The 25,758-nt window shown below is 41.7% G+C and overlaps 1 protein-coding gene across 1 annotated transcript in view; it reads left to right on the plus strand.

Moving 5' to 3' along the window:
• Nucleotides 1-25,758, plus strand: part of LOC126234847 (secretin receptor-like) — a 163,673-nt gene that overhangs the window by 30,545 nt on the left and 107,370 nt on the right. Inside the window, exon 3 of the mRNA XM_049943588.1 lies at nucleotides 7,836-8,029. Coding sequence (XP_049799545.1) covers nucleotides 7,836-8,029 — 194 coding nt within the window. The remainder of the gene's footprint in view (nucleotides 1-7,835; nucleotides 8,030-25,758) is intronic.

Below are 25,758 nucleotides of genomic sequence, written 5' to 3' on the forward strand. Positions count from 1 at the left end.
GAAATACGTAATTCTTGTATTACCTGTGTCAGCTGATCTTGTACTTCCCGGATTTCTCTTTGGTGTTGATTCAGATTTTGTTTCAGTTTCCTAATTTGTTCGCTCTCTTCTGTGTCATTAAAGACTACCGGTTTTGTGTCATTCAGATTATCATCTACCTTCGTAGATAAATTAGTGACCTGATCCGAAAGTTCGCCTACTTTCTCCGATAGTGAACACATTTCCTCAGTGTGTTTTTCTGAACCAAGTTTCAGAGTGTCAATTTGTGTTGAAATCAAATCTACTGTGTCCTTCAAGTTTTCCTGAGTTTTTTCAAGTTGCATAACCGAATCGGTAGATGCAACTGAGTCAAATTTAGCTTGCAAGGTCTCATGATTTTCATGAACAGTAGTTTGCAGTTCTTTTATGGCTGCTTCGTGATTCTGTAGTGCATTTTCATGACGCGAAAAAATAGGTTGGAAATGCTCACAAATTTGTGTTTTTACGTCATTACAGACTTTTTGACATTTCGATTCAATGTTATGTAACTCAGTAGTTAAATCCTCACGTGTTTGTTCAAGAGTTTGCTCCAATGAGTCTAACTTTTGAAGATTTTGTTCCATTGCGTCTAACTGTTGCTGTGTTTGACTCTGATTTTGTTCCATTTGTTTCTGATTTTGCTCAATTGTGTCTAATTTTTGAAGCTTTTGCTGTGTTTGTCCCATTTGTTGTATTAATTGTAATAACAATGCATTGGTGTCTGAAACATGTTCCTCAGTGGTTTTCGGCAGTGAATTTGCACCGGCAACATTCACATTTTGACAAGCAGAAAATGTGTCTTGACTTATTTGAGAAAACGGTGAGGATCCAAAACCTGAATCTACAGTATTTGCGAGATCGTGTCCTGTCATTTCGGATTCCTGAGGCGAGCTGTTGCCGACCGACCGATCGATAATGCTTCCCTGCTCACTGATTGTTTCACTGTCTACGCCATTGTTTGCAGCCCGCTCCATTTCCCTATGCACAGCTACCAAATTATTACTTTGAACATCTGTTAATTCATTACACAGTGGTGCTGGCAAGCTACGCTCGTCGTCACTATTATTTCTCAGTTTGCTTTGGAGCCATGTGTTACGTTTTTCACACGCCATTATTGTCACAGTATTTCACACGACAAACAGAAAAACACAATTTGAAGAGCAAAAATAAGAAAACACATTAACATAGCACTGAAAATAATATCTAGTTAATTGCAAGCGCAGCTGCGAAATACTTGCTGCAAATCTACATGCATGCCACAACTGTTTTACTGTACAACAATGAAAAACTACAACTACAAAGGAAATTCTCTCTATAATTACGCGCTAGCAATAAACAAAATCTACACTAATTACACAAACTACAAGGAAAAAATCAGAAGATTCCAGTGAGGTATCCTGGCAGGGTCGCCATATAAAACGTCCCCTTTTGACAATTTTTACACAGGACTGTGCTTGACCTGACACACAATATTTTTTAGCGCAACGCAATCTGACTTTCAACACACAATGTTTTGTTAGCGCAACGCAATCTGTCTTTCAAAATTCTCTACAAGAGAATGGCCCTGACTAACATTAAACTATACGTCTCACAAATCACTTACCTCACAAAAATCTTCGCTCTCAAGCTACTGCAATACAGCGAGCGCCACTACTGCCAGCTAAATAAAAGATTCAAACTATGGAAGGCACTAACTACTGATAGGGATAGTTAGCAAATGAAAGATATTAATAGAGAACAAACAATGTATTTACCTTGATATCATGACAAATTACAAAACTCCGCCATCTCTCTCCCCACATCCACCACTGCTGGCGGCTCACCTCCAACTGCCCAGCGCTACGCGCTGTTCACAGCCAGCTGCCTAACACTACAATGGTTGAGTATTACAACAATGCAAAGCAGCCACAGACTGCACACGGCACAGCCGGTGATTTTCATACTGAGGTGGCGTTATCAATAAAAAAACCTAAACAGCCTACTTACAAGTTTAATCAAGACGATGTGTCCAAATTGTGGCAAAGGATGACACTGATAACTTAAGAGAAGTTAGATAGAAGCATTTAGGCATTTTCGTACATTCACTCGTTCACTATCTCTCTCTCTCTCTCTCTCTCTCTCTCTCTCTCACGCACACACACACACACATATGTACATACATTCAGTAGTGGAATGTGCATTGAAGTGAAACAATATTAACCTTTTAGCAAGATTGAAGTGAAATATTGTTTCTTTAAAAGCTTACTGGTACAATTAATGATTACTGCTATATTGATTCAGTAACTTTCGAGAGACGTGCAGTGAAAAAATTCTTGTAACCGATCATATTTTTTATACTCTACTTTCCACTTAGCGTTTCAGTGGACTAAATGTGTGTCAATTAATAAGACATGGAAGACCAGTATGTACGACGTTTCCGTAAGCAGAGGCGTTGTCTGACAACAGAAGACAAAGTTTTTTAGTACAATGCTCAAAGCAATGTACATGTTTTTACTTTATAGTTTGTGACACTTTATCACAGTACGTAACAGCTTTACTACAGAAATATTAGATTTTATTTTTTTCCAGGAATGTGAGGTTTTGTTCCTGTATGATCAGTTTCAGTATTGGGTAAACGTTATAAAGGAAAACTGGAAAATTAATTTGTATCAACCGGAATGTCAACTAAAACAAAGAAATTGCGGAATTTGTACAGTCCAGTGGAAATGTCAGGGGCTTAGTGTTATAACGTCGATTAATTATCCAGGCGTAACGTTTCAGAGTACGTAAGGAAGTAGTAGTTAGGGCGAATGGTCGATTTCAATTTATTGGGCACTCATCTTCAAGGGAGACAGTGCATACAACGTTAGAGCGACCCAGTCGTGAATACTGCTCAGTGTTTGGCATCAAATGGCTCTGAGCACTATGGGGACTTAACATCTGTGGTCATCAGTCCCCTAGAACTTATAACTACTTAAACCTGACTAACCTAAGCCCATCACACACATCCATGCCCGAAGCAGGATTCGAACCTGCGACCGTAGCAGTCACGCGGTTCCAGACTGAAGCGCCTAGAACCGCTTGGCCACCAAGGCCGGCTGTTTGGCATCCCACGAGTTCAGATTAAAGGAGGACATCGAAGAGACGTTCTTCTGTATTTCTTATCGGAAAGTTCGATCAACTCGTAAGTGTTAAGGGGACGCTTCGTGAACTCAAATGAGACTCCTCGGTGGGAAGATAACGTTCTTTTAGCAAAACAGTACCAAGAAAATTTAGGTAACCGCCATTTGAAACTGGCCGCAGAACGATTCAACTGTTGCCGACGAACGTTTTGGGTAACGACCATTGAGATAACTTGGAGAAATTAATGCCCCTATGTGGCATACAGACAAACGTTTTTCCGTCGCTCTGTTTTTTGAGTGGAACAGGAAAGGAAATGACTAGTAGTTGTATAATGTACCCTCCGTGGGACACATTACGGAGGCATGCAAAATTTGAGTGTAGATGTAGGTGTACATGTAGAAAGTTACAAGTTGACAGAGTAAAGTGGCCCTTGGAACTTGCGTTGTACCTCGGAACCACAAGAAATTACTGCACACGTATCCACTTGCTTTCTATTTCACTAGTAGCTAATCCACTACTCTTTAGGGTCTGCCTGTTCTCTCTCCAAACATTTTCTTTACCAGTTCATATACTTCCAGTGCTTTGATATAACACTAAGCCCCTTATATTTCCACTGGACTGTATTCCAACATTACAGGAACGTTTTTCTTACTCATCTGCATCAACTTACATATCTCTACATTTAGAGCACGCTGTCATTCATCATGTCATCTGAAGATTTAGTCTCAGTCGTGATGTATGCTACAGTCGCTCAACGATGCCTCCTTCCGTACATCACAGAATCATGAGCAAACAACTGCAGATTACTGCTCATCATGTCTGTGAGATCATTTACATTGATAGAGAATATGAGGCACTTCTCATGATGCCCTATTCTGTGATGAAAGTTCGCCATCGAGGACAACGCACTGAATGCTACTAATTAATAGCTCTTTAAGGTCTCACGTACCTGGGAACGTAATCCGTACGCTCGGTTTTTCGTTTACAATCTGAAGTTGGGCACCATGTCAAACACTTTCCGGAAATCCAAATGTCACATACTAAGGTACATATTTCCTTGGCAGCGTAAAAGCTATAAGTTTCTATGTCAATGAAATCAACAGAAAGGCAATATATACAACATATTTTGATCGCAAACTCACTCATCGCAACTTGTAGGGTCTATCCTATGTGCTAGAATCATGAAATTTTGCATGAAATAAGGTTTCAATGGACAAGTAAAGGAAAAAATTCAAAATTGTTAATCTGTAATTATATCACAGGAAAAAAAGTTTTTCATTTGTTATCCAAATGTCTGTCTGTCCATCCGGCTGCTGAGACCCCTTTTTCTCAGGGTACACATTTCAAGCTAAAGTTAATGTGGCATACTGAAGTCTATATTTCTTTGGCAGTGTAATAAATTTAAGCTTCTAAGTCAATGAAATCGAATGATACGGCCCTTTCACGTATTTTGATAACCACAAACTCACCCATCAAAACATATATGGTACTACCGTTCATTTAGAATCATGAGATTTAGCAAGAAGCAAGATTTCACAGTACTGTACAAGTACAGAAAAAAATACAAAAATTGTTAATTTGTAATTATGTAACACGAAAAAATATTTCTTTTGTCTTTTGTTATACGACTTCAAATTAAAATTAATACTTAGCTTTAAAATGAGGGCAACCGCAGCCGAAATTCTGCGATCAATAGCGTGTTGAATAAAACGTCTTCCACTCATACTGTTAAAGTCACAACCTGTTTCGCAACATCATATTACATAATTTTTTTTACTCGTTGATTGTAGTGAGATAAACTGGCAGAACACTTCCCGGCCCAATCACTTTAACTTGGACTATCGTCCTATAACGGGTTATTTGTCATTACTACTTTGACGACGAGCGATGGGTCTTGCCCGTGACCTTTTAATAAAAGTGCTTTAACAGCATGAGCCGGAGAGTTTTTATTCAACAAGTAAAATTAAAACATTCTCGAAGATCGTGGAATTTTCGGGACCGATATCTTGCCAGTATCAACGTCAGCAACAGGCAAAATCGGTCGAGATCGTCGATTTCAGGGGTGAATAAACTGTCTATATACATTATTATCTTTGGAACTATCTTGCTAATTTCTTTTGTACACAAGAGACACCTGCGCTTTTTTCTTCAAGTCACTTGGGACTTCGAGCTCGTCGATAATTTCGTGATAAATGCTAACTAAGTAAGCGGCCAATGCCGTAGAGCACTCTCTGTAAGACCGAACTGAGATTTCTTCCGCGCCTAGCGACGTATTTGTTTTGAACGCTTTCAGGGATTGCCTGTTAGAGTATTACGTTCTCCGTACGGAAGTCCATGCGATGACCAAACGACGGTATGTTTGTACGGTTCTACTGGTGAACGATTTATTAAGTGAGAAATTTCCTTTGCTGTCTTCTGTTGCCACTCCAGAATGTTGCCTATCTTGCGCATGGACTACTCAGTTTGTATATTTTGCTTATTTTTTTCATAGTTCCACATAACTTCTTCCTGTTTTCTCGATTGATCTGTGTTCAGTTTTTCAAGGCCTATCCACTGTGCCAACTTATAACTAAATCTGAGGGGACTACGATGGGGAGGTTCCCTTGTTAGATGTAAGCACGCCAGATTCTCGACTGCCACTTCGCCGCCATTTTTACTACAGAAACTGCGGTTGTAACACGCCCGGGAGTACAAATGGGTGGGGGACCCTTAAACTGGTTGTGCTTCTGCTTTTCTAGACCGTGCGCCCCGTCCACACCACGTACCTGATAATCCCGCGGCGGTCGTACTGGTCTGCTCCACACTGCCGCTGGCTTGTCTGAAATTATCCATCGAAATGTGCAAGCGAGTCAGGGGAGCCACTCAACGTCAGAACACAACCCTGTTCTACGTCTGGTACGAACAACTACATTCTGAGGCGATTAAAGGAAATCGCACGTTGCACTGTTTACATTCTAATTTATAAATGTTTATCCCAATTAACAATCTTGATGATTATCTGTCCACAATATCACTCAGACGAGCGTACGCGTAACCGACACGACGCGGGTGACTGTTGATGATGCGGAAGCCGAATGATCGCACGAAAGTTCTTACGCACGTCGCGGCCGGTCCCTGCGGAGGTTGGAGTCCTCCCTCGGGCATGGGTGTGTGTGTTTGTCCTTAAGATAATTTGGGTTAAGTAGTGTGTAAGCTTAGGGACTGAGGACCTTGACAGTTAAGTCCCATAAGATTTCAGACACATTTGAACATTTTTTTCTTACGCTCGTCACACATACAGATATCTGGTAATAGTCCTGCTTGAAACTAGTAATGATATAACACTGTTCGTAAAGTTAATTTTTCAGTTGTCAGTTCTCAATTGTACGAGCGTGCGCGTAACCGTCGTGGCGCGGCTGATTGTTGATAATGTGGAAACACGATGATCGAACGCACGTCCTCAACGCTCGCTACAAGACACTGGCACTTGACTGCACCCTTTTATGGCGACTAATTTTTACTGATGCACATCAGTTCATTCTGGGAGACCGAACACGGCGCGGATGATTGATACAGTACGGTACGACACGCAACGAGAGGATACACAAATACGTTATCAGCAGCACTGCTGATTTTTAAATTACTTCTTCACCCACTTTCCTCTGAATTATTTACTTATTTTATCACTTTACTGTAATAGCACTTGTAGTAACACTTCAACTTCCATGCTAACAATGCCTCTCACACGCAGAGCTACACACTGCACAACACAACAGTTCCGTTTCCCGCGCTCGACTCTGCAGACGCGGCTGCCCGCAAAGATACTCCACAACTAAGCCAGCGATATGACAATACGCTTACACTGTCTTCACATCCGCCCCCCAAAACCTGTCACCTCACAAGGATAGAGAACAACCACCGATAGACATCCATCGGAGAAAGAATAAAGAATGAGTATGGGGCAGCATGTCTGTCGGGAAGCACCGTCGTGGAGTAATGCGCCAAGTTCAGTGCTGGTCGCGATTCGACACAAGGCGCTTGTCAATCTGGGAGGCCAGCCCCGCAGAAGTTACGCCAATACAAGTGGGAAGGTCTCGAGCATCTGTCTGTCGTCCATTCCTCTCCCCATGATATTTTCATGACTTTGATCCGTTAAAAAATGCCTTGAAGTGTTGACGATTTCTGTCTGACGAGGATGTGCAGCAGGCAGTTACGGATTTCTTCACGCCGCAGGGCCCGGTGTTGTACCAAACCGGTATCCTCAACCTGGTGCGCCGGTGGGATATTTGCCCCATTGGTCACGGCGATTTTGCTTGATTGGACTCCAAGGCCTTCGAACGGAACTGTTTTCAGAGTCAGCTATGTAAATATAGAGACCTATCAGTGGTCACAGGTTCCTTTTACAGTCGTATTTACATCGACTACTATATAATGGACTAAGCAAAGATGGTGCATTAGGAGGTAACATGTGGAAAGAAAATACCAAAACTGCCTGTTTGTTTACTACAGTCTGCAACCGTTTGACCACTCTGGCCGCAGGTTCGAATCATGCCTCGGGCATGGATGTGTGTGATATCCTTAGGTTGGTTAGGCTTAAGTAGTTCTAAGTTCTAGGGGACTGATGACCTCAGATGTTAAGTCCCATAGTGCTCAGAGCTGTTTGAACGATTTTTACTGCGTTGCGTTCACAGCGGATGCAGCCTCTACGGTAATAACCGCGCAGCTTGTGTCGGCAGGAGCAGCAGCAGCAGCAGCAGCAGCAGGAGAGGCATCCGCCGGCCGGTGTGGGGTGGAGTGGGACGGCATCGCCTGCTGGGGCCCGGCGACGGCGGGGGCGCTGGCGAGGCAGCCCTGCCCCTCCTACGTGGTCGGCTTCCGCGCCCAGGTGAGGGACTACCTGCTGCACAACACAGACACGAACAACATTCGTGTTAGTGCATGCTTCGAGTTAGCCTTTTACAACAGAAGTTTCTTGTAAAAGAGCGCCTTTCAGGTATCAGCGGCAGTTCCCACTAACATACCTAGCATGTAAAATGATCGCATAAACCTTGTACTAAGTTCTATAATTGATAATGGTAACGTTGAAACCTTCCCGTCTCCTCTATAGCTCTTTGGTTGTTACGCAAGATTCAGTTCTACAATAATCCATGAAACATTTCCTTAAGATTTCTGCCTCTTACTTAATAATAACAAATGAAATCTTCCCTTTGAAATTAATTCTCCTTCTCAATCTTCGCATACAATTTGAAATGCTGCTTATTAAAAGTTATTTTCTGATTATTTCGACGAAACATAGAATGTGTCGTCGTCGTGGCCCTCAGTCGTTACCTGCAATAATCCAAAACTGTTCCTTACCTTTTTTACTGTTACTGGATCGCCATATGACTGCTACATCGAAATGCGACATGAATATACCTACTCTGTTTTACTATACTCTATTAGTTGCTGGTGACCTGTCATAATAAATGGTTGTATTTATTATCAAAGCTGACGTTATTCTTTAATAGCAAAGCTGCCGTTATTCTTTAATTAATTTGACTGACGGTATGTAATTCATAGTTAAACGTTTTCTTGACAACAATAAAATTTTGCAAAATTTCGCGTTGATGGTTTTTGGGATGGATTACAATCAGTAATGCAACATTGCTGCCAAAAATTAATTATATTCTGAAAACGTTTGTTCAAATATTTACTTCTGGTAATGAAATGATTTTACAAACGTTCAAATGGGACTTACTTTTTACAATAATCTTAAAACTAGCATTGCGCAAACATACCTTCAGTAGTCTTGAGTTTCGCAAAGAAAATAATTCAATAATATTAGTTTCTCTTATGATAATAGTTAGCTGATGTCTCTGTACATCCGTTTATAATCTCTTGTAAATCATAGCTGGTGGCTGGCAGGCACACCGCTCCTCTCAAACTCTCGCTTCAGACCTGCTACCGACTCGCTTCACATCTCGCTTACTACTGACTTCCTACGAACGCTAAAGTGCGGTCTCTGCTGCTAACAATGCTTTCTGGTGCAGACAATCCCTCCTACCATTACAAAATGTATCAATGCGTTGTCTTTCCCGCTCTTTTCTTAAAATGTATCCATGCGCAGACTCTCCCGCCCTTTTTAAAATTATATCAATTTGCGGTCTCCCTTGCCAACAATACTTTGGTGCATACATTCCCTGCTACCACAATTATTTCCAACAAGACAAATATTAATTACTCCTACTGAATCCTATTAATAAAATATAAACATCTTTCATAAATTGTGGTTTGACAATAGACAATAGAAATATACACGTCCTACAATGTCATATCCTCTTTCTCAGCACTCACGATGAACCGATGCTGGTTCAGTTTTTCAAGCAAGCAAATGTAAAGTTGTTGATAAATCAATTCGAAATCAAACATGATTGATGCGTTCCAGTTGCCAACAGGTAATGCCTTACCATAGCGTGTCCAGAAATTGGTGTTGAGAGATCAACCATGTAGGACTATTTCTTGACTTTCAGAAATACGTTCTTTGTGAGATCCAGTAAATAAGACTATTTTTCTATCAAATGTGCTTGCACTCTTTCAGACAAACTAGCCTTGTACTATGGAGGCTGAAGGCTATAGTATCCATCCAGTTATCCTGATTTATGTTTTGTGTGATGTCACTAATTTAGTTGTGCAAGAAAATGCTGGGATGGTTCCTGTTAAAATGCCATGAGCGACTACCGTCTCACGAGTGTGCCGAGCTTACCATATGTAACACCTCCGTTTATTTATCCCGATCTGATCTGATCGAATAGCAGCCCAATAATTATTATTAATGTGACCGTGTACCTAATAGGGCTGGCAATCGGAATTGACTGCTACGGAAGTTGTTACTTTCCAGTTCGTCCTTCTCAATACTGTAATAATGAAATGTCTGGTAACAAGAAAAACACCAACACAGTTTCACTAATTACGAACCTATATTCGTCTCAAAAACACAAAAAGGAGGAGACAGCCACTGCCTTCGTCATACATATCTAATTACGGCTAATCTTAGCACAGGCCTCTTCATTCTCCATTATCGTCACACGCTAATCAATCACTGCATCCAACACTGCAATCCAAGGTGATGCCGGCGCGGTAGACGCGAAACCAAATATCGGCCCTAGAAATGTCACTGATCACTTTCGTAATAATACTTTTTCACCTTCCCGGTATTATTCTAGTACAAAGGGGTCTAACCACGGCGATGGCGACTCCCTTCTCCGTTAAAGCCTTGTATTTCAACAAACACCTCCACACACCTCTACCCGCAACATGGCACTCGCTCAACTCCACACTCGCTCTCGCAACACGACACAATCGATTGTTCGCCCTATCGACCTGTGCCGAGTGCAAATTTATAGTAAGGGCCTACAGACCCCTTACACATAGTTCAGGCATTATCTCTCATCACGGACACTTCACTTAATGGCCGAGAGCAGCAGAAAAAGCGTACACTTGTCAGTGATTACAGGCAAGCAACACTGCATGAAATAACAGCTGAAAACAATGTGGGAAGCACAACGAACGAATCCGTAGGACAGTGGGGTGAAATTTGGCGTTAATGGGTTATGGCAGCTGACACCCGACGTGCCTTTGCTAACAGCACTGTACCACACAAGCGGCTCGTAGTGAAATTGCGTGCTTATGGAATATCGTCTGTTATGTGACTGGATATGCGATTTCCTGTCAGAGAGGTCACAGTTCGTAGTAACTGACGGGAAGTCATCGAGTAAAACAGAAGTGATTTCTGGCATTCCTCAAGGTAGTGTTATAGGCCCTTGTCTGTTCCTTATCTACTGTATATAAACGATTTGGGAGACAATCTGAGCAGTCGTCTTCGGTTGTTTGCAGATGACGCTGTCGTGTATCGACTAATAAAGTCATCAGAAGATCGGAACAAACTGCGAAACGATTTAGAAAAAATATCTGAATGGTGCGAAAAGTGACAGTTGACCCTAAATAACGAAAAGTGTGAGTTCATCCACATGAGTGCTAAAAGGAACTCGTTAAATTTCGGTTACACGGTAAATCAGTCTAGTTTAAAAGCCGTAAATTCAGCTAAATACCTAGGTATTACAATAACGAACAACTTAAATTGGAAAGAACGCATAGAAAATGTTGTGGGGGAAGGCTAAACAAAGACTGGGTTTTATTGGAAGGACACTTACAAAATGTAACAGACCTACTAAGGAGACTGCCTACACTACGCTTCTCCGTCCTCTTTTAGAATACTGCTGCGCGGTGTGGGATCCTTACCAGGTACGACTGACGGAGTACATAGAAAAAGTTCAAAGGAGGGCAGCACATTTTTTATTATCGCGACATATGAGAGAGAGTGTTACAGAAACTATACAGGATTTGGGCTGGGAATCATTAAAAGAAACGCGTTTTTCGTTGCGACGGAATATTCCCGCGAAATTCCAATCACCAACTTTCTCCTCCGAACGCCAAAATATTTTGTTGACACCGACGTACATAGGGAGGAACGATCACCACGATAAAATAAGGCAAATCAGAGCTCGCACGGAAAGATGTAGGTGTTCATTCTTTCCGCGCGCTATGCGAGATTGGAATACTAGAGAATTGTTAAGGTGGTTCGATGAACCCTCTGCCAGGCACTTAGATGTAGAGCATTTTATCGCCTGCAACGCCTCTCTTGGGCTTGTGAACATATCGGTTGGACCCTAGACGACCGGAAAACGATGGCCCGGTCAGATGGATCTCAATTCAGTTGGTAAGAGGTGATGGCACGGTTCGAATGTGGCGCTGGTTCCAGACCATAGACCCAAGTTGTCCTCAAGGAACTGTGCGTGCTAGCTGGTGGTGGTTCTGTGAAGCTGCTGGCTGAACCGATCATTGACTGGAAATGGTTATGTTCTGTTGCGTGGAGACCATTTGCAGAGAATCATGGACTTCATGTTCCCAGACAAAGAGGGCATTTTTATAATTACCAATGCGCTACGTCACCAGGGCCCAATCGTTCACGACTGGTTTGAAGAACAAACTAGACAATTCTAGCGAATAATTTGGCCACACATCGAACGTTTAAGGCACATAATCGAGATTTAAATTCGTGCATAACATTCTGCATCTTTCGCAGTTTCGGACGGCTTTAGATGCCGCGTGATTCAATATTTCTGGAGGGGACTTTCAGAGAATTGTTGAGTCCATGCTACATCGAGTTGCTTCACTACACCGCGCAAAAGGAGTTCCGATACAGTATTAGGAGGATAACGTGACTTTTGTCTCCCAAGTGTGCATCGTGGCATATCTAACTTTTACAGGAGTAACATTCCGTTATGTGGAGTAACACATACGATAACAGTCGATTAACGACTAGTATGGAATATTGTCCAAGAGGAAGAACAGAATATTTTCCAACTACAGTAGGTTTACATATAACATCTTGTGGTATTAAACGTACATGTTAGTGACTGGGAGGCTATTTCGCCACATTATGGAGAGACCTCAGAGCGAATGTAGAACTGAATCATGCTACCAATGTTGTTATCAGTCACGCTCACAAATAAATGGTTCAAATGGCTCTGAGCACTATGGGCTAGAACTTAGAACTACTTCAACCTAATTAACCTAAGGACATCACACACATCCATGCCCGAGGCAGGATTCAAACCTGCGACCGTAGCGGTCGCGCGGTTCCAGACTGTAGCACCTAGAACCGCTCGCGCTCGGCCACTCCGGCCGGCACCAAATAAATGCATGGGTACCTAATGTCGGTGCCTGTCTCACTGTGTTGCATGAAGTGCAAACCTGACTGTATTTAGCCGTCCATCGGTAGTTAAATTTTGAAAGTTGTGCTTTCTACATAGGGATGCTACTATCCAGTTTGTTAAAAGGCATTGTGCTACGCAGTGAGTTGGAAGAGTATGATTTCTCACTTGAGCTTCTACAATTCCTGACTTGAATCCATAGGCCTACTCCTTTGGTATGACGTCAAGCATCAGGAGTTCCGAAACTGTCTGAAGAAGTACTTTAGCTGTGAACACTGTAGCAATTTTGAGTTCTCTTTGTCAAAAGCTATTGTGTAAATAGAAAAGTGTAATAAAGGTAATTGTGTAAGGTGCACTGATGCTTCGGTTGTGAAAGGAGATGGAAGTGGAAGGCTATGGCGGTGGCATGGTACCAGGCAAGTGACGTGGTGCGGAGCAAGCTCCCACAACTCATTTTGGCATTCGAAAACAGAGTCCAGCATGCCGTCTTGGGGGAGCATGCAGCACAACATACCTATTTATGACAAGCATACAATGTATATATTTTAGTAGGAAATAGCACATAAAATATATATATGATGCGATGGTCCCCGCTGATCTGTTGCTATGAGACTTCGTTATTTCGTTTATTTATTGTTAGCTGAGCTAGAGGTCTATCACTCTATCCAGCGATTCTTTGATTTTATTTTTTTTTTTTCAATTTCTGTTGCAGCCTTGTTGGTGTACCAACAAGAATCCGATTCCCTGATTTAATTATTCACACCGTTTGATGCATTCAAGTGACTGTGTTCGTTACATTGCCTAGCTCTTGACCTTCCTTCCACGCTCCTTCTATTGCACTAAATGTTACTGGCTACAAATAGTCATATTTCCTTTTCTGTTGGCTGCATTGATTATCAGGCTATCAAATAACGCATTCCTCTCTGTCTCGGGGAATCATAATTTCTTCACTAGCACGTTTCCTGCCAGTATTGCCAATCCCCATAGAAGTGCTCTAAAAAGTCGAACGGCTGCCCCTGAAGCTCCGCCTAGGGCCGTAAAACGTAAATCCCCCTTAGCGCTACAAGACGATCAGGCAAGCGAAATCTCACTTTTCCACAATGGCAACACGCCGCGCCCCTCAGCCACGGCTACTACTCGCTATGTACCATTTTACGTGCAGACACTTCTAACTTCCGATCCACAGTCCGTGCATGGTAGCGCCGAAAGACAAATCTTAACTCTTCAGAATAAGTCAATCCCACGCTTATATAATAAATAGTAAAATGAATAATAGCTTTTACTGAATTTTCCATTACTGTTAACCCTGATAAGCAGGCTAATGAGAGTAATCATGTTTCCAGCAACAAGCCACGCCACAAACGTAAATGTCTGAAAGAACAACTATGATTACAGTGACAGGTATCGATACTGTGCACTTAGTTATCTTGAGGATGCAGTTCTTCAGATGGTGATATCAGACCAGGCTCTCCTTGCTCCTGTCTTGCACCCCACTGCCACGAAAGTAGTAAATCCTACCTTTTGGATTATTTAAAACTTTGATAAAGAAAATCATTAGTTCAATAAACCCATTCTGAACACTAGAGTCCCTTAAGTTAACAAAAACAGTTCTCTACCATGGTGCTACACCGTTAATGGACACTATTAGACGATGATCCAGCAAGCGTAAGCACTTGCTGTTTGCTTCCCAATACACTGGCATTACAGTGCCGACATTTTACAGATAAGATTCTTCCGTATGCAACCTAGACGTCACGAGCAGATCTATCTCGTGATTCTTAGTCTCACAACCCACCAGTTGAAATCTTGCCGACGATGTCACCTGGAGACAGCATGCTGGACTACGTAGTCGAAAGCTCCGCACCAGTCTCTTGCCTCATATCATGCCACCACCACAGTGATCCATTCGCCTCTATCTCCCTTGATCTTTCCATTACTAATGACAACCGTAGCATTGCTTCCTCCACGCCTTCCTCGCCAAGAAATGGATCCATTTCATATTTTAACCTATCCCTGGGTCCCTGTACATTTAGAGCTTAGAATTTCCCTCGACTACCGTCCTAAATCTCACCTCATAAGCAGTTATTACATGGTACAAAAATGTAAGAATTAAATTTGTCTTGCTTCCTCTCCACAAATAAAAGGCTTATTACTTGTTGCCACGGACTTTCACATGTTGCTGCCATGGTTCACGATGCAAAAGCTACTACGGCGTCCATCTTCAGCCTCTTGATTCCGTATTGCACTCCTTTAGTAAATTTTAAGAAAATTTTTCCTAGCCACGCCGCTATACTGCTCCCAAATTCCTTCATATTATTATGAAAGAATGGCGAGAAGAAAAGTATTTAAGCTCAGTAGCTAGCTTTGCTCAACACGATTCTCCCGACAATGCACCTTTCAAAATTACTAACCTATTTGAATACTAGAAATATTTACATAGTTAGTTCCTTTTACGGAAAAATTATTGAAATCAATGAGTTAGTTAAATTCAAGAAGGAAACTGTAATTGAGCATTAATTGAGCTCAGAAAACACATTTGGGTATTAAATGGACCCACAAAATGAAGGTAAATTTGGGCGTGGTTTAATCACAGAATATTAAGTCGCCCCAAAAAATGCAAGAAATATGATCATGAATAAAATGCAAAAGTGACTATTGGCATTAATTATGCTCAACAATTTGAAGTATCAAGTACAAAAAATGAAAAAAAAAAATACTTTCTCCTCTTGATCTGGAGTGACTCACAACATAAACATACAACAATCTGGATTCCCCAGTTTTCTATACGTCCAGACCGTTACCTACATACACATCGGTATTATTAAACTGTCACAGTCACTGACACTTTCTACATATTTACAATCTTCAGTGTGGGAAAGTTACTTCCGCAGTCATTGACCTACATAACATAACATAACCTCTCATGCTGTTGGGCTGCTTGACCATCTACATTTATTTTTTTTATTCTCAGTTACAACTGAAGTGAAGCCTACACCTTCATTTCTGCTAGCATATAAATTAGTTATTTGCTCTGGCCAACGATTGTAATCCAACAGGAAATATTAATACTGTCTCCTTGATTCGTGATTACGAACCCATAGTGGAAAAATGTGGAGGTATTGTAGTCCATCAGTCAGTGATTTGACTATCATGACAGCGATAAGATTAAGTCTCCATTGCCTATTCTAATTACTCCATATCTGCTAGGGGTAGTTATTCAAGACTCTCTTTTCCACGTATCGAACCAGTCAGTACTTTCTTAGGACCAATGTCAGTTTCTATTATCTTTTGCCCCAGTTCTCACGTTTGAGCAGAGGCTGTCCTTTCTATCCAGTTTCTATATGTTCATCTTATTTATTGATCTTTACATTACATTATTTGAAATCTACGATATTCCGCTTTTTTTTATCTTCGACGAACCAAACATTTAAGTGCGGAATTCTTGCGATCTTCTGCAGCCGTCGATAGATGTTAAAGGATTTTGATATCTCCGAATTGATCATTTTAAGTGTTTCATGTGTCTATACCAGAAACAAGTCTTCTGACCCCATTAACTCACTTATTGTTGTGAACTGTCAAGAGCAGCCAGTCCACAATAAGGTAGCCGATAGGGCACGCGTAACTCACGCCGTCTTGCGTAAATCTGAAACAGGATATGTGGTAAAAGCTATAAAGAAAAGAACTGAGCTTCTCATATACTTAACTTTAATTTGTTCTTGTACATCGCTATGGTGAATACAATTGAGACTCTCTCCAGATATGGATAACTGCGCCTTGCTAGGTCGTCCGTACTACTGGGGCTGAGTTCACGTCAGTCTCTCGAGACCTGCCATGTGGTGGCGCTCGGTCTGCGATAACAGTGGCGACACGCGGGTCCGACTTGTACTACAGGACCGCGGCCGATTTAAGCTACCACCTAGCAAGTGTGGTGTCTGGCTGTGACACCACACTTATCATATCACTTTTTATATATTCTTACCTTTTCCTCGCTATTCGTCACTAATTTTCTCTTCTATATTCAGCTCACTAATTCTTCTGTTGAATTAGGGTTCAAATGGCTCTGAGCACTATGGGACTCGACTTCTGAGGTCATCAGTCCCCTAGAACTTAGAACTACTTAAACCTACCTAAGGACATTACACACATCCATTCCCGAGGAAGGATTCGAACCTGCGTCCGTAGCGGTCTCGCGGTTCCAGACTGTAGCGCCTAGAACCGCATGGCCACCCCGGCCGGCTGCATTAGGAATTGTACCTCCAATCATAGTCCCTTGAGGGTGTAAAATTAGTGCTCCCTTATACAGCTTTGTTCAATACATCTTCTATTTACAACATGAATGTTGCCCAAGTGCTATATCTGAAACTACAGGAAACACCCCATCTCTCTTATACAGCATCTGCAGGGTTAGATGCTGGATGGTAATTGAAAATTTGTGTTAAGTTCCTATGGTAACGAACTGCTGAGGAGATCGGTAGACTTAATCTAACTTAAACTAACTTAAGCTAAGGACAACACACGCACTCATGCCCTATGTAGGACCTCCGACGGGGGGAATCCGCGCGAACCCTTGTAATGCGCCCCTGACCGCGCGGCTACCCCAAGTGGCTGGAAGCAGTATGCTAGGGCAATATATACAGGGTGAGTCATAAATGAGGAAAAATATGACGAGGACCGCATGCTGCTATGCATAACACGTGACGCACCGTTGTTAATTTCGTTCTCCTCGGTGTACTTTGTACGTAAAACAAAAACACCTGTTAACCATTGAATGAGATACCGACGAGCCTCGCGAGCACGACATGTCATTCACCCATAGATACAACACATGACACACCAATGAGCTGATGTGTACCTGCCAGCGATTGAAAGATACGGGAAAGAACAAATCCCATCGTTGTTGTTGTTGTGGTCCTCAGTCCTGAGATTGGCTTGATACAGCTCTCCATGCTACTCTATCCTGTGCAAGCTTCTTCATCTCCCAGTACCTACTGCTACCTACATCCTTCTGAATCTGCTTAGTGTATTGATCTCTTGGTCTCCCTCTACGATTTTTACCCTCCACGCTGCCCTCCAATGCTAAATTTGTGATCCCTTGATGCCTCAAAACATGTCCTACCAACCGATCCCTTCTTCTAGTCAAGTTGTGCCACAAACTTCTCTTCTCCCCAATCCTATTCAATACCTCCTCATTAGTTACGTGATCTACCCACCTTATCTTCAGCATTCTTCTGTAGCACCACATTTCGAAAGCTTCTATTCCCTTCTTGTAAAAAACTGGTTATCGTCCATGTTTCACTTCCATACATGGATACACTCCATACAAATACTTTCAGAAACGACTTCCTGACACTTAAATCTATACTCGATGTTAACAAATTTCTCTTCTTCAGAAACGATTTCCTTGCCATTGCCAGTCTACATTTTACATCCTCTCTACTTCGACTATCATCAGTTATTTTACTCCCTAAATAGCAAAACCCCATTACTACTTTAAGTGTCTCATTTCCTAATCTAATCCCCTCAGCATCACCCGATTTAATTTGGCTACATTCCATTATCCTCGTTTTGCTTTTGTTGATGTTCATCTTATATCCTCCTTTCAAGACAATGTCCATTCCGTTCAACTGCTCTTCCAAGTCCTTTGCTGTCTCTGACAGAATTACAATGTTATCGGCGAACCTCTAAGTTTTTACTTGTTCTCCATGAATTTTAATACCTACTCCGAATTTCTCTTTTGTTTCCTTTACTGCTTGCTCAATATACAGATTGAATAACATCGGGGAGAGGCTACAACCCTGTGTCACTCCTTTCCCAACCACTGCTTCCCTTTCATGCCCCTCGACTCTTATAACTGCCATCTGGTTTCTGTACAAATTGTAAATAGTCTTTCGCTCCCTGTATTTTACCCCTGCCTCCTTCAGAATTTGAAAGAGAGTATTCCAGTTAACGTTGTCAAAAGATTTATCTAAGTCTACAAATGCTAGAAACGTAGGTTTGCCTTTTCTTAATCTTTCTTCTAAGGTAAGTCGTAAGTTTAGTATTGCCTCACGTGTTCCAACATTTCTACGGAATCCAAACTGATCTTCCCCGAGGTCCGCTTCTACCAGGTTTTCCATTGGTCTGTAAAGAAAAAAGATCCCATCGTAATGTATATAAAATTGTATCAGAACTTGTGAATCACAAGTTGCCGGCGGTAACGGAGTGTACAATCTCATGTAAGGGAATGTGTGTCCTGTGATCGGGAAGAGTGGTCAATGGCGGAAGTAAAACCGCGGCGTGCATGACGTGTTTACAACACCTCTGCGCTACTCACTCTGGGCCGGCCGGTGTGGCCGAGCGGTTGTCGGCGCTTCAGTCAGGAACCGCGCCGCCACTACCGTCGCAGGTTCGAATCCTGCCTCGGGCATGAATGTGGGTGATATCCTTAGGTTACTTAGGTTTAAGTAGTTCTAAGTTCTAGGGGACTGACGATCTCAGATGTTAAGTCCCGTAGTGCTCAGAGACATTTTTTTTTTTTTGCTCACTCTGCCCTATACTCACCATGGCAAGTTTCAGAAACGAGTAATACGCCGACATCCACTTCACCTATGGGCTTGCAGATGGAAGAGCTGACGCTGCAAGGTAACTGTATCACGAGAGGCTTCCTAGCCGGCGCCTTCCATCCGCTAAAACGTTTTACTCTGTAGACAGGGGCTTGAGGGTGCATGATGCATGTGTAGCACCTTCAGGGTCGTGGCTGACCGTCGACGTACAGTGCGGATGACGAAGAAAAAGTGTTACAAACTGTTGGAGGAACGACCAGTTAGCACCAGGTCTCTCGCCACTGCGGTCGGAATGTCACAATCTACTGTTATACTAGTACTCCATAGAAACCATTTCCATCCCTTTCTCATGCAGAAGGTACAGGCATTATTGTCGGAAGACTACCAGAGGAGGCTGGACTTCTGCACCTTTATCTTACGGCGTCAGACCCATGACCAGCATTTTTCACGAACAGTACTGTTCACTGACGAAGCCTATTTCAAGAAGGAGGGTATAGTGAATTCGCATAATTGGCACCAGTCGGAGGAAGAAAACCCTCACAGCACAGTGATACGAGGGTACCAACAACGATGAGGTGTCAATATCTGGTGTGGTATTATTGATCACCGTCTCATAGGGCCACATGTGCTACCACAAAGGCTTACAGGAGAGCGGTATCCGCGTTTCCTGGATGCTACATAACCGAAATTGATGTAAGACGTTAGTCTGGCCTCTAGTATGAAACTGTGGTACACGCACGATGGTGCCCCCGCTCACTTCAGCGGTACAGTGCGGTGGCACCTGGACAATGCCTTCCCTTCGAAATGGATCGGTCCTGGAGGCCCTGTAGAATGGGCAGCAAGATCGCCAGACCTGAATCAAATGGATTTCTTTTCGTGGGCCCATCTGAAACCTGTGATTTATGAAGGGAAGGTTGTTGATGTCAACACCCTTCAATGCAAAATACAACATGCCTGTCATATTACGCAAAGTGATACAGACATGTTGGATCGTGTTCAGCAATCCTTCCTGCGAAGATTGTGGCCGTCATTTCGAACAGTACTTATAAACCACCACTGTAGCTTCTGGTCATGTGTTTCTATGTTAGTTTCGATTTGTACAGCTGTATTGTGTTCCTTTGTATTAACTGCCACATGCCTGTGTAGATGTATTTTGTATTCTGTATCTATGTACTCGTTTCTTAAAACTAAGCCTGGGACACAAAAACCAAATTATCAAATATGCATGTACAGTAGTGCAGCCCCTCCTTTCCCTATACCAACTGGCCACGATACATAATCCGGCCAGCGTTACGGATACGAGATAGATGTGGACGCTTTCATTGCTCACAGTGTTACGCAGATCGTCGCTTGACGCCGCAGGCCTCGCCTTCTCGTGAGCTGATAGACTACCTACAACACTCACGTGCTGTGCCCTGTTGCCGCTCTGTCCCCTTGGCCAATTTCGGCGCACAGTAACATCCAAAGTCCACTTCATATTTTCAGGTTTTTACCATTCAGTTGCATTTTCATTTATCGACATAGGAACACGAGGAAAGCGAATTTATGTTTGTAGCTCAGTGTGTGACAATTTTCACGACATATTTTTCCTCATTTATGTGTCACCCTGTATACCACTTCAACGTTCCATGCTGCCAGAATGAACTGCAGCCCATAGACACACTATAGCTTCCCATAATCACTGAAATATTCCTTCTTGAATTTATTGAATATCACTAAGTTTTCGCACTCTTTAGTGGAAACTGATAAACTTCCAGTACCACAAAAGTGTGGCAATGCCCACCCTTAGATTTGAGTAAGTGTGCATGTAGATCCGCTGCTAGGACCTCCATTAAGACCAATGGACTTATTCTTTGGAAAGGCAACCATCTGATCATGTTGCTCAGTTTGACCACTGGCATATTTCACACATTTTTTGAGATTACGGACAAGTTTATTTGTGTTCTCAAAGCGCACACCCCCATGTAATTTGTCTACGCGCTTTTCTGGCCCAACCTGCCGCTAACTTAAGATGTATTTCATTTATTAAATCTCCGATGTACGTATTAGGACACGATACTAACCAGTGTTCAGATCCTCCTGGCCTCCTCTAAAACAAAACTCACTGTGAATTCTATAGATGTTTCCTTACGTTCATCTCCTTTTTCTTACAGAATCATGTTTTTATGAACTTCCACACGTCACCTTTTTTTTTACATGTGAGGTTTTTACAAGCTTCTTCTACTATTTTCTCTCAACCACTTCTTTAACATAAAAGGTTTTTAGACACCTGTTATTACACTCACTAGTTCCCTTTCATTCCCAGGAGCAATCTTGTCAGAACATCGTATTTGACTTTCTTTCACAGGAATGTACTTCACTATTTCCTGATATTATTGCAGAAATAGTAACCACCATGTCAACCAGATATGCAATAATCAACACCCCGTCAAAAATATCAGCACTTTATGATTGGTGAACACCATAGTTTCCTCCTCTGCTTCTCCTGGTGTAAACAACGTTCAGATAACTTACGGGTATGCAGCCAATTAACGTCGTCGACAACCGCAGGTTTTTTGACGGGGGCACACCCTGCAATTTTCAAGGCTAAACTGTATCAAGTAAGCGCTAGTCAAGCGAATTTAAAACATCGGTTGCCACAGAAACTCTGTAAAGATATCACACACACAAACACACATACACAACTCACATGAATACTTTAAACACTAGCGTCATCACATATTAAAGATGACCAACATCATAAATTATCGATAGTGAAATTAATAATCAACGGATGAGGTAGAAAAACTCTGTCCCTCTGTTTTTTGACAAGTGATAGAGCACGATTCTGTAGTGAACTACAACAAAAACCACATTCCCTATTTATAACGTTACTTGCTAATTTAATTTCAACAGCTTCATTAATAACACTACCCCAATAGCTGGAAATGTATGCCAGAATCTCCGTGATGTTATATTCCATTGATAACTGGTGTCAAGACAATGTTCTGCAGTGGAGGATTTGCTTGGCTGTAGTAAGTGCGTGTGCTTCTTACGCCTAGTACACCTGTCCTCCACAGTCCTGATTGATCAATATATGACATACCATAACTGTAAGGAAAACGATCGACTCCCGCCTTACACAAATCAAGATTATTCTTTATGGAACCTAAAAGGACACTGATTTTGGATATTGGTTGAAAAACACACTTCACATCATATTTCCCCAAAATAGACCACTCCTATTCGAAATGGTCCCTGTGTAAGGCATAAAGGCCGGAGAGTTTGGAGTCACCTTGGTGTTATCATCACACACCTGGTGCACAGTTTGTCATTAGCGCAACGCACGTGCAATTTCTTTCACCATAACCATTTGGATGAAAGGCGTCTTCGAGATCGGCTAACTCAACTGACAAACTCTTAGGGTCTGAGATGACGTGGAACTGTGAAACAAGGTACGAAGTAACCCTTCACGTTGAGCCAGATGGCGACTCTTTCCTTCTCTCTTCTCTCTCTCTCTCTAATACATCATGTGTTGCTCTCTTTCCTTTGCTTCCACCTAACTGGGAGAGTTCGACAGTGGTCCCACATCTACTACACTCCACTCTCATACTAAATGGTAAGCTCAAAGTAGAATGATACAATTTATTTTTGGAGCGTTCGACTTTACAGTTTGATAACTTCCAGTGAAAATAAATGTAACAATTCGTTTCAAAAGTTTTGAAAAAGACAGTACCTTGAACTCTTGATCTGAAACAGATTGTCAACAGAGTCTGGTGGGGCCTACATTACTTTTAACTGTTCTTTTATTCAGAGCTGCTGGACATTTTTGAATAATTAGTATTTTCTCCGGGTGTCTCCAGATCCCCTCTACTAAATTATATCTCTGATAAAGTAATTACTTCTCTACAAATTCTAGCTTCTTCAATTTGAACATAATGCCTCTTCTCATTAATGTTCAAAACACCAAGTACTCTTAGTGTTCATTTCTGCATTTCTGTTACAGTAAGTATATTATCCACAACTAGTATAATTATAGAGCTCAGCTCTCTACCTATCACTCGAACTAATGCCGTATTAAACGCAAATAACGATAAATTTAACCGAAATGGTACTACTTTGAACTGATAGCATTTTCCTCCAAAAATGAATGCTGTATATTTTCTGTCTCCCTTGGCCTATGGATTTACCAATGAGTGGTTGTCACATTTAAGTGGTTCATACATTTTGTGCCCTCAAATTCCTGTACACTCATTCTCTGGCCTAATATTCTTTTAGTGTACAATGATATTTGAAGTTCTAACATCAATTACCAGCTAAAGACTTCTGTCACCAATAAATTACTAAACTTGCTTAAACTTCGTTTTCTTACATCTTATTTCTCTATATTTTCTAAAGCTTTAGCTATAGGCTCTGTCTTAACAATAGGGCTATGGTAGAGCTTAACACTAAATGGTTCATGTGGTTTGACACTGAGTTTGCTATCTTATTTCATTACTTGTCCTTGCTTCTCAGAAATTACTTTTGTATTTTTTCTGACAACGTTAAGTAAGTCCCTCTTCAGTTATTCCTGCAAGCTTCCTGATTATTTGTCAAACTTCTCCTTCCCTGTTACATTCAGACAGATAGTTTACACTTATTCATTTGCAGCTCATCAACTTCTTCATTTTCCGAATTTGTGGGAAATAATTTCAGCAACAGCACTCCTTTTTCCTCCCTATTCTTCTTCTTCTTCTCCTTCTTCTTTCGAATGGGCCTAATTTGGATCACGTTTGTTTCCTCTCCATTATTTATCATCATTTCTTTAAAATCTGTCATCGCTTCTCCTTCTTCGATTTTAATCTGTGAACATCATGTATCACAATTAATTTGTACTTTGTACTTCAGTATCCAGTCCATTCCTAAAATTGCATTCATCCTCAGATCAGAAACAACCAAAACATTGTACTTCAATCTCAGTTCTCCTACACCAGACTCTAGAAATGTTTGTTTCTAATCGGATTACATAATTTGTCTGTCACCCATACTATGTTGGTACATATCACTGACCTCTGCTTGACTTTTGTTGGTGTTTTAAAACTTCATACATAGATTCTGAGAATGCTGCTATTTCACTATCGAAGTCGAATAACGTGTGCTCTACCTTGCGATATGCCCTTAACTCTTTTAGCAGTTATTATTCTGATACCTTATACTGATTTCTTTCCACATTATCCTGGCCAAGCGACATTTCCTCCTCGCTCCATATAACTCTTAAGTTTTTTTGCCCTCTTGGGGTAACCCTTTATCACGTGGCTTTTTTCCTTCTAGACTCCTCGAAATCTATCTTGGTTCTCCCGTCTGCCTGCATATTTTCATACAACTCACGTTTCTGCTCCTCAGCTAGGCCATTTATGATAACAACCAATTTCTCCTTCCTTATGTAAAATAGCCTAATTTCAATAATTCGTTATCTGTGGTCCCATCATGTAGTATCTCGTTCCTTTATCCCTCTTCATTTTCATGGTCACTTTGTGTCTTATCTTCATCCCCTTTGCCCCTTAAGTTAGCTCATTCCTTAAATCTTTTGTATCTGCTTTTATGCTTTGCATCATTTTCCTACTGACATTGAACAAGTCCTGCCCTCCTGTCAGGCAGCTCATTCTCTGATTTTTCCATGACTTCCTCTTGGGAAAGCTGAGTTTATCTGCATTCTGTACATGAATCCATTTCCCAACACATCGTTTACAAACCACTGACTGACTTCCGACTCCTCGTTTCCTACCGTCAAAGTAATAATGCCTCCTCACATCTTTTATTAAGTGGATCAGACACCTCCTACTACTACTTTTCAGATGAGTCTTCTCATGCTTTCTCAACTTCCTTTTTTTGTTCATTACTCCTGAAGCTATCTCACAGAAACCTCTCTTCAGCTGTAAGAATGATATTTGCACTCTGCAGCGGGGTGTTGTACTGATATGAAAATTTTTGGCAGATTAAAACTGTGTGCCAGACCAAGACGTGCAATCTGGGTCTTTACCTTTTGCTGGCAAGTGTTCTACCGCCTGGAATACTGAAGCACAACTCAGGACTCTTTCCTAGGCCTTCGCTTCCGCCAATACCTCATCCCCTACCTATCAAATTTCAGCTCTCCTGCAAAAATTTCAAGGATAACAATCATGGAATGTAAAGTTGCAAGGGTGAATCAAGAGTCATGCTTGACTGGCTCAGTCTGTAGACCACTGTGAAAGACAAAGGTCCCGAGTTGGAGTCTTAGTCCAACACACAGTTTTAATCTGCCAGGAAGTTTCTCCTCGACTGCTTCAATATACGTCAACAATGAGCCGTTTACTTTGCTCTGATTAACTCTTATTCCTTCCTCTCGAAAATTCTCTGAATGAAATGTT

The sequence above is a fragment of the Schistocerca nitens genome, chromosome 2 (assembly GCF_023898315.1).
Source record: "Schistocerca nitens isolate TAMUIC-IGC-003100 chromosome 2, iqSchNite1.1, whole genome shotgun sequence".
Classification (NCBI taxonomy): domain Eukaryota; kingdom Metazoa; phylum Arthropoda; class Insecta; order Orthoptera; family Acrididae; genus Schistocerca; species Schistocerca nitens.